The sequence below is a fragment of the Bos grunniens genome, chromosome 11, assembly GCF_055505025.1.
Source record: "Bos grunniens cultivar Pamir isolate PY7600 chromosome 11, Bosgru_T2T1.0, whole genome shotgun sequence".
Classification (NCBI taxonomy): domain Eukaryota; kingdom Metazoa; phylum Chordata; class Mammalia; order Artiodactyla; family Bovidae; genus Bos; species Bos grunniens.
The window spans coordinates 4,040,014-4,050,061 of record NC_141175.1 but is presented as its reverse complement, the minus strand read 5'-3'; the positions used below and the strand labels follow the sequence as shown (position 1 = coordinate 4,050,061).

The window sequence follows — 10,048 nt, the reverse complement described above, 5'->3', positions numbered from 1 at the left end:
GGATCTGCAACCCTGACCTTGTTTTTTTTAATCTGAGATTTTTGACTCTTGGAAAACTTGCAAAACTTACCGCACAAACCCCGTGGATGTGTTACAGAGCTAAACTTGAGAACCTTCACGACTGATTGCCCTGCAAACCTAGGAAAGAAAGCTTCCTATGATTTGTTTGCTTAATTTAACGCGAGACCTGTTTTTTCTATTGCTATTCCTAATTGTTTTGTGCATATCAGATTTTCTCTGAACTGTGTGACCGAAAACAGAAAAGAAAGGAAGTGGACCACAGAACGGACATGAGTCAGCATCCGTCCTCTGTGGGCCTGGAAGTTCAGATTCCCACGTTCCAGGCCACCTCGCTATCACAGGGGATCGACAGTTACATACGCAAATGATACGATTTGAACACAAGCTACTTGATAGCCAAGCAGTCACCCCTCTGCTCTTTGCATTGTGGGATGGTGTGTAAGATTTTGTCTGAAAAGGGTTTTGTTGTTTATGTTTCGAAGGTTAGAAAACCCTGGTTAAGGGGATCCAAACTAGAGCCCCCTGGTGCAGACACGTGTGCCCCCTCCTCATTCATTCTTCACTAACACTTGCTGGGCTTCTGCTACATCCCAAGCCCTGGATACAAAGCCAAGCCCAAGTGTCACTTGGCCGGGAGAAAGACCCAAAACAAACAAGCCTGTGAGGTGGAGATAAGTGCTATAAAGAGCAGTCGAGTAGGGTGGAGCTGCTGTATACAGGGGGTCAGGAAGTCCTCCCAGAGAGGGAGACTGCGGGTGAGAGGTAAGAAGAGAGGTAAGCAGCCCAGGCAGAGGACTGCACGTGCAAAGGCCCTGAGGCAGAAGGGGCGCGTGTGCTGGAAGGACAGCAAGTGGAGCGGGGCATGGAGCTGGAGAAGCAGCTGAGAGCAGGACCCCACAAGGCCTCCCTAGAGGAGGGCCCTGGCCCCGAGTGCGAAGGTGGTCGAGGGAGGGTTTTGAGCAGGGTCGTGTGGTCTGCCTTTCTGACCGCCGGCTAGAAGGGGCGGGAGGGGGCGCCCCCGAGAGGCTGCCACAGCCCTCCGAGAGATGGCGGGGCTCCCCCGAGACGGGGGTGGCGGTGCTGGTGAGAAGGGCGGGACTTAGCGTGTGTGTAAAGGTGGGACAGGCGTGTGACGGGAGGTCGCATCTGCTGCAGGGCTTGTGCAGCCGCCCTCGCTGAGATGAGAGGCTGCAGGGGAGGCGCTGGGAGGGCAATGCAGGGCTGAGAGTGGAGGCCAGGGTGCACCTGGACCTGCTGAGTTCCGCAGACCTTGGCACCATCTGCAGCTGGCACCAGGCCACTGGTTGGCTGTGTGAGTATGGGGCTCAGACGGTAAGTGAGGACTGGAGAAGGCTGGCCACACACTGAGCCCCGGGCCTCCAGATGCAGGGCTGAGGTGAGGAGGGAGCGGGAAGGAGCAGCAGAGAGGTGGGAGGGCAGTGGGAGAAGGAAGGACACGTAGAGATCAAGACCGAGAATCCAGGATGGGATGGACGCGGTGAGTGGGCCTGGTCTGGGTCAAGGGTGGTTGGCTCCCTGGCGGCCCAGGCTTCTTTTTCCCTGTCCTCCCTCCCAACCACTGACCACAGGCATGACCACAAGCCACATGGTGATTATCGGGCAGATAGACCAGGATTGGTCACACGGTTGGTAAAGGCGGTCAAGGCTGGGATGTCGGGAGGGAGTCTAAGCTCACCTGCACACCTGCTTCCCTCTGCAGGAGGGGCTTAGCTTCTGAACACCTCGTCCGTCTGCTCAGGCTGCTGTAAGAGAACACCGCAGGCCAGGCGGCTTAAACCACAGACGGGCATCTATTAATATCTCTCACAGGCTGGACATCCAAGATCAGGGGCGGGCATGGTCAGTTTTTTGTGAAGACTCAATTCCTGGCTTGCAGATGGCCAGCCGCTTCTCGCCTGTGCTCACCTGGCCCTTCCTCTGTGCTGCATGTGGAGAGAAGGGGTCTCCACGGTCTCATCTCATAAGGTCACTGACCCCATCGTGAGGGCCCTACCCTCGTGACCCCATCAAACCCTGATGGCCTCCTGAAGGTACCTCCTAACGCCATCCCGTCGGGATTAGGACTTTGTGGGGTGGAGGGGGGGACACAGTTCAGGCCCTGCTGTTGTTCAGTCGCTAAGTCTTGTCTGACTCTGCGACCCCATGGACCGCAGCACGCTAGGCTTCCCTGTCCTTCACAATCTCCCGGAGTTTGCTCAAACTCACGTCCATTACGTCGATGATGCCATCCAGTTCAGGCCTTAGCAGACACTCCAAGTCCCCTGGAAGGACTGTGACCCTTCCCAGCCCCAGGTGTAATCCCACTGTCACTCCCAGCTCTTCCTCTAGGGCTCTTGTGTCCCCCGTCCAGGTGCTGAGGAGGGTGAGGGAACATCTCTGGGACCCTGGCTCTCTGGGGCAGCCAGTGGGCATATGTGCTGGCTTAGCCCAGCACTGGGAGGCTGACCTTGAAAACAACACCCCAGTGTCTCCAATCCTCAGCACGCAATTGGTTTAATGAAAAGTTCTTAGGAAAAGCATGCCTCGGTTACGAAATGCAGCCACAGCCTCACGCAGAAGCATTCAGACGAGGTGGTGGGCTGTGTCTGAGAACCGGCTTCCACGGGTTGCTGCTGCTGCTAAGTCAATTCAGTCATGTCCGACTCTGTGCGACCCCATAGACATAGGCAGTCCACCAGGCTTCCCCGTCCCTGGGATTCTCCAGGCAAGAACACTGGAGTGGGTTGCCATTTCCTTCTCCAATGCGTGAAAGTGAAAAGTGAAAGTGAAGTTGTTCAGTCGTGTCCGACTCTTCGCAACCCCATGGACTGCAGCCTACCAGGCTCCTCCGTCCTTGGGATTTTCTAGGCAAAAGTACTGGAGTGGGGTGCCATTGCCTTCTCCGTCCATGGGTTAGCCAGGCCCCACTTCCCCGCTTGAAGTCGGGTGCCCCCACCCCATACCCTCCTCAATGTGCCCCTCCTCCCGGCGGGAGAGGTGCCTGCTCTCGGGACACTGAGACCCACCTGGCATATTGTCTGTGCTGCCAGGCGGTCGGCAGGTACCAGAGGAAATTCTCAGGTTTGTGAGATGGATGCTGACTTCAAAGGGAGTAAAATGTCGAGAAGTTTTGCATCTTAGAGCTGATGAAGTGAGGTGTTGGTATTCCTGTTTACGGGGCTTCCCAGGTGGCGCTAGTGGTAAAGAACCCACCTGTCAACGCCAGGGAGGTAAGAGACATGGGTTTGATCCCTGGGTCGTGGAGATGCCGTGAAGGAGGGCATGGCCACCCACTCCAGTATTCTTGCCTGGAGAATCTCACAGACAGAGGAGCCTGGCGGACCACAGTCTATGGGGTCGCAGAGTCGGACACGACTGAAGTGACTTAGCACGCACGCACATTCTGTTCATGGAGAGGAAATCTGGGAAGTCGGAGGCCCAGAGCAGTGGTTGAGGACCCATGGAGTGTATGTGGCAGAGGCACCCTCCAACCCCGGTGCCTCCAACACCTGCGAGGGGCTCTTCTGATGCCCCTGACCGGGACACAGGCAGAACTCTCATCCCTCCGCCCGAGTCTCCCCCATGGTAGTCGTCCCGGTCAGGCCGGCTGGTGTCCAGCTGGGTGGCTGTGAGCCCTGGAGGTCAGGGCTGACTGTTCCTTTTCCGAGCCCCCCCTCACGGGGCAGGTTCTGCACAAGGTTGGGGGACGAAGGGACAGGCGAACTCCACCTGCAGCCCGGCCCCGGAGTGGGTGCCGCCTCCACACGCCTCAGCTGGCATCTGGTTTCAGGCTCAGCTGGTTGAGGACACGAGCCGTTCTCCAGCAAATTTACAGGAGGATTATTCCTGAGTGCTTGCCACGTGCCAGGGACGGAGCCTGGCTGGGACAGGCCTCTGTGTTCTCACGATGACGCCGTGAAGAGGGCAGGGACTGTAGTCATGGAGGCGCGGGGGTGGGCGTCCCCGCCACACGCCCAGGGACAGATGGAGCTGGCCCCAGCATTGTTAAATGTCCACGTCGCCACCTGAATGGACACGGCCGAGGGGAAGCCCCTTAATCTGTCAGGTGAGCGGCAGGACAGGTTGGGGGGCCCAGGGAGCCCCCGAGGGAGGCTGGGGTGCCGGGTGCATGTATGATTCTGCTCTGCCCCTGAGCCTGCAGCCACGTGTTGCAAACACTTCTACTCCTCGCTGTGCTTGGCGGGCGTTAAGAGACGGGGCTGGGGGCAAGGGGGCCGCTGGGTGGGGCCCAAGGCAGAGGAGCAGGCTGGCAGTTGACAGCTGGAGTGGGGTGGGCGGCTAGGACATGGGACTGGGGACAGACGTGGGACTTGCAGACCCTCTGGGACCTCTTGCTGCAGGGGAGCCAGTGTTAAGATGCGGCTGGTCGAGCAGTCACAGGATGGCCTTGTCCCTCAGCTGCAGGCGAACCTGACCCGGTGGCCCCAGCTCCCTCGGAAGGCCAGCGTGCTCACCTCCCACCCTGAGGGCCAGGTGCCCCTGAACCATTTAACAGGACCTGTGTGCTCCTGCAGGCGTGTGGCCTGCCCCAGCTGGCTGCCATGGCCTTCGTCTGTATTTTATGATGTGGCTGTTAGGGCTGCACAGGGCCAGGCATCAGAAGTACTCGTAAAGCTCGTCTGGTGATTGGAATTTACCTCACCTGGGGGTGAGGTCTTGGGCGTTTGACGCAGGAGGGGACGTCTGAGCGGGGAGGCTGATGGAGACAGATCATGGGAAAATTCCGTGCGGGGTTTAACTGAGAAATAATCATTTTCTATGAAAGATAATGACTTCTCTGGAGGCTGGTATCAAGATTTATTGGCCCAAGAGGCTACAGGGATTGGAGCCAAGGCGAGCACGGTGAGACCTTGAAGGGAGCAATCTTGAAATTGAAGTCTTGCTTCGGGTCAATATATCTGAACGCCACAGCCCTCAGCTCCACACACGTAACGTCAGCGGAGATTAAGCGTGTCCGACAGCTTTGGTGGACAGTCTTCCTCCTCTGGCCGGTCACTGGATAACCCCAAGCTCCCTAGATCCAGCCGTCATGGGAAGGAGAAGGCCAGGGTCTTCATACAAGTCCTCCTTGACCAGACTCCCTCCAAGGGTGAGGGGCCACAGGGCCACAAAGTGACTCCAGACACACGCGCCTGCTGGGCACCCAGGGGGCCCCGAGTCCAGCTGCGGGCATGGCCGTGTCTGGTGCTCAGCTACCAGCCCCCACCCGTAGCAGCCAGACCCAAGACTATTGAATCTGAGGCAAATCTGCCGGGTTTCGATGTGGGAGATTTATGACCGAACGTGATGTGTGTAAAATACATAATTCCTCTCACACGGCCTCGTAAATCCAAAAGGGTCAGCAATAGAGAAAAAAAATAAAAAATCACAGACTAATTTGTTCAGAAAACTAGGGGGAAATCAATAAGAAAGCTGTAGCTCAAAATTTGTTCTGAAATTGCGTACATGGAGAATGCACACGTTTTCCCCCCAGTGGACCCAAACCTCTCCTGTGCGCTCAGGCGGGCTTGGGGACATCGGGCGTCGCATCAACATGGATTGTCGTGACTGCTGCTCCCCGGGACCGTGATCCTGTCCTGCGTGAGCTGGTGTGTGATGCTGGCTGGGCTGGTGAGGCGGGCCCTCAGAGTGGCTGCCCCAGAGGCTGGAGCCTGGTGACGACGGTAGGCGGTTCCTGCCTTGGCCTGCAGGGCTCCCCAGGGTCTGAGAGGCAGCACTGGGGGCTTTGCCAGGCCAGCTTTGGAGACGCCGCCCACTCTCATCGACAAGTGCTGGGAAGTCTGGGTCTCTCCCCCCGGGTCCTATAAATGCTAAGTGAATGAGTTCCCCGCACTGCAGTGAGGGCTGCAGGAGACGGGCTCCTGTCACTCTGACCTGACAGCCGACCTCCCAGGGTCTCATGGAGGTCATATCCTGGACCAGCACCAGGACGTCGATGTCCCTTAGGCCAACATGCCGACAACTGCTTGATTCTGGACTCCCTGTCCAGCAGATATTTTCCAGTTTGAGAACTGGAAATGGCTGGGTGGATGCTCTAGTTGATGCAGGCAGACGATCGATAGGTGCTATAAATGACAGATGAGGGACAGACAATAAATAGACGACAGTAGACACGTGATGTGTGCGCTCAGTCACGCCGGACTCTCTGTGACCCCATGGACTGTAGCTTGGCAGGCTCCTCTGACCGTGGGATTTCTCAGGAGGAATGCTGGAGTGGGTTGCCACATCCTTCTCCAGGGGATCTTCCAGGGGTTGAACCGGGGTCTCCCGCGTCTCCTGCAGTGGCTGGCAGATTCTTTACCACCTGGGAAGCCCATACGGATAACTGATGGCCGGTTTAGATGACAGACGGGGAGAGAGCCTGCTGTAGGACATGGAGAGTGACTTCTGAGAGATTGAGCACAGCGTAAGTGAGCCTTAAGTCAAGAAATCCTAACCACGTCACAAGTTTAGAAGCTGACGTGAAAGCTGGTTCCTTTTATTTGTTTTAATTTTAGACCACGCTGTGTGACATGTGGGATCTTAGTCCCCCGACCAAGGATTGAACCCACACCCCCACCCAACCCCCCGTAGTGGAGGTGCAGAGCCCTAACCACTGGACCACCAGGGACGTCCCTGCTTCCTTTTATGAAAGAGCTGATTGTTGGGCTCATTGAAAAGCTACTTCTCCTCCAAGTGCTCAGATGATAATTCAGGAGAGAAAGACTGACAATATTGAAATGAAACAGCCCCACGCGGACAGACAGGGACAGAGCAGGGGCGCTGAGAAGACACCGTGTTGGTTCCCAGTGAATTCCCTGGAGCACAAGCTCAGAGGCGCTCTCGCATTAGAACCAACGGACACACACACACACACACGCGCGCGCGCGCACACGCACGATGCAGCCTTCTGCTCCTTCTGGGGAAGGTGGGGCGCAGGCCCTCACTGTGGGTGCAGAAAACGCTCTGAAACTGGCGACAGGATGCGGGGGGCGGGCTGAACCTGCCTGTGCCCTGGCGACGGTGGTGCTTCCGCAGGGCTCTGGGGGAGGAGGGGGCCCCAGGGACCCCTCAGAGCCCATCAGCGGCTCGTGGGGTGGCTGCTGCGGGGAGAGGTCAGTGCTGCAGTGGCCTGACCCTGAAGGTCAGCTGCCCTGGTCTCACCCCGAGGTGGTCCCTGCCCAGTCTACTGAGACCCGTGTCCCTGCGGGCCTGCGCCCGGCTGTCTCACCCAGTCTCAGCCTCTCCCCACTTCCTTCCCACGGGAACCCCTCTTCATGCTTGACTCAGCATCAACTTCCTGGACGCCCACCTGAGTCTGGTGCTGAGGGGGACAGGTGCTCTCGTAAGGGGATGCCTGCGAGGCCGTCCCTGCAGGCGCCCACACGCCGCCGCCTCTGGAACCCACCAGGGCCCTGCCGCGTCCAGGAGAGCCAGTTCGACAGCCAGCCTGGCAAGGGGCTCTCATTTCTTCTGGGAGGCTTCCTGCACACCCTCGGGGAGGCGGGGATCCACTCCAGCCCAGAGGCCGGGTGGAGGGTCACCTGGCTGCAGGCGAAATCACCTTCTCCCCGAGCTGCCGCCTCCTAATCTGCACGAGGGGACGCACACTGACCTCCCAGCCTGGAGTCGCCAGCTGGATGTCATGGAGGCGCCGGGTTTACCCTTCAGAAATCAGAGGCAGGCAAACATCCCCGCCGAAGGTTTCCCAGCGAGGCAAATCCGAGAGGGCGCGTCAGCGCAGACGCAACCCCCAGCCTCAGCATCTGGCCTCCCCGACCCCACAAAGCCGCACTCTCCTCTTGGCCTCTCCTGAGGCCCCCGGCACGCCCACACACACACACACACACGCTCACGCACAGCCACGTGGCGACGTGTCCGGGGCCTTGCTGTGTCTAGGAGGCCTCGTTCGACAGCCAGCCAGGCAGGGGGCTCTCACAGACAGCGTCTGTGTCCCCACAGCCCCCCACCACCGCCCCGTCTTCTCAGAAGTCCAGGCTTTCCCACGACCGCCCAGTGGCCGCCGTGTGAGCCCGTGTGACCCGGCTGGCCCCCGCGGGCCCCTCTGTCACCAGGCTGCCTGCTGGGGCTGCCTCCGAGAGCACGGCCAGGGTGTCCCTCAGGATCCTGCTGCTGAGCTGGGCGGACAGCAGGTCCACCACCTCAGCTCTCTCCACGCCCTGGAGGGCAGTGCGCGGTCCTGCGCCCAGAGCCGGAGCAGGGTCCCCCTGCCCGGAGCCAGGCAGCCCTGGGTCCCCAGCCACCAGACTCCCCACAGATGCACAGGCCACTCTGGACAGGGTCAGGGGTTGTGCTGACAGCACTGGGAGCTGCCCCAGGGCATCCCCTGCTCCCCCACACCAGGGAGACCCCAAGCTGACCGGTTCAGACAAGTGGCTGTCCGTGGCCTGGTCCCTCCCAACAGAACCTGATTCACCCAATTCTCCCCCAAGGCTTCTGCCCTGTCCCACCACCCCAAGGCAGAGCCCAGCCTCCTCCTGGGGCCCCAGGGACGGTGATTCAGACAGACTCTCCCCAGACAGGGAGGACCACTCTCCCATAATGAGGGAGGCAACTTCCCCTGGGGAGTCCAGCAAGCCCCCAGGACACATGGCATCTTCGGGCGGGGTGGGGAAGTCTTCTGAGTGGGGGCTGGCAGGGTCGGCCTCCCCGTCCGCTGGGAGGATGGGAGGCAGAGGAGGGAGGCGAGAGTCCCTCTGGGTGGAGGATGGGAGGTCGAAGCTGCTGTAGGACAGCGCCTCGTCCACCGGGGATAGGATCTCAGGCAAGACACCGCCGGCCAGAGAAGTGCAGGCTTCCTCCAGGACAGGGGGCACTCTGCTCCCCCCGCGCCCAGGGGCCCGGCTCTCAGCTGTCTGGGCTGCCTGCCCACCCAGGTTCCCAGGAGGAGCCCCTGGCATCAAGAGGACCTCAGGCTCAGAGGAGGTCTGTAGAGGTTTCCCATCAGTGGAAGGACTCGGGTGAGTGCCCCAGGGCCCCTCTGGGCAGCCACCTGAGGCCTGCGGAGGCCCCGTCTCTCCTCTTTTGCGAAACTCAGAGGCCGAGGTCCCGGAGGGGAAGGAAAGGGTCAGGTGGAAATCACCTGAGGAAGAGGTTTGGGATGGGAGCCTCGCTCCTGCAGCCTCCCGGGACCTCCGCTGGGCTTTTCCTGTGTCTGATCCACTGGTCGGGCTCCCACTGGTTCCAGAATCTTCCCGCCCCTCCCCTGGGCCCAGGAAGGGAGGCAGGGCAAGGGGCACCCCAGCCTGTTCCAAGTGGGATGTGCGTCCTGCGGGCGAGCAGTGCTCTGGGGCTGGCCCGGCACCAGCGCCAGGGTCCCGCGGGCTCTCCCGGCCCCAGACCTCGCTGGACAGCTCGGACTGCTCTGACCTCAACCACAGAGACTGGGCAACGGGGAGACCTCCTGCCGGAGCCAGGCCACCTGCCCCAGTGCCAGAGCCGTGCCCGGAAAGGGCCTCGGTACCCTCCAGCCCCTCCCAGGTCTCCGGCCCTCCGCCCTGGTGGAACCCCCAGGAGTCTGGAGCAGGGAGCCCCCCAGCCCAGCTGAGATCTGTGTCCACAGTGTCCCCGGCTTCCCTATCCGAGAGGGAGGTGGGGCTCTCGGAAAGCTGGACCAGGATGGCGGATGCTTTCTGAAACTCCTGGAGAGAAGGGCAGGACGGGAGGCTCCCCGAGGAGGCGGCTGTGGACGGTGGAGAAGACGGCCCTGAGCAGGCGCTGGGGGTGGACTCAGGCTCGGAGCCCAGGTCCCACAGAGCCACGAGCTGGGCCGGGGGGCCGCCCTCGTGCGGGGCTGGGGGTGCCGCCATCTCAGCTGCTGCAGAGAAAGGAGAGTTTAGGGACAATGTCACCACCTCTACGCTGAGGACGTTCCACCAACCCTGGGAAGGATACAACCCACATCCCACGGCCCCCAAGCCGAAGGATCAAAAGCAGAAGACCCTAGGCGGAGACAGAATGCCCAGGCGGTGGGGAGGGCAGGGGCTGTGGGAGTGGGCTGGCTCTG

General features: G+C 60.2%; 1 protein-coding gene and 1 long non-coding RNA gene across 11 annotated transcripts in view; one reads left to right on the top strand and one right to left on the bottom strand.

Moving 5' to 3' along the window:
• The first annotated feature begins 3,792 nt into the window (after positions 1-3,792).
• On the top strand, positions 3,793-5,431 carry LOC147362335 (uncharacterized). Its single transcript, XR_015136127.1, has 2 exons — positions 3,793-4,087; positions 4,808-5,431. It is a non-coding gene; the product is annotated as an uncharacterized LOC147362335 (long non-coding RNA).
• CCDC187 (coiled-coil domain containing 187) overlaps positions 4,826-10,048 on the bottom strand; it is a 54,500-nt gene continuing 49,277 nt past the window's right edge. For 7 of the 10 annotated variants that reach the window (XM_086324306.1, XM_086324308.1, XM_086324312.1 and 4 more), the window contains one exon: positions 4,826-9,859. In XM_086324306.1, coding sequence (XP_086180432.1) covers positions 8,007-9,859 — 1,853 coding nt within the window. In that variant the 3' untranslated portion in view covers positions 4,826-8,006. The remainder of the gene's footprint in view (positions 9,860-10,048) is intronic. The other 3 variants (XM_086324309.1, XM_086324314.1, XM_086324315.1) reach the window with 3 other exon arrangements.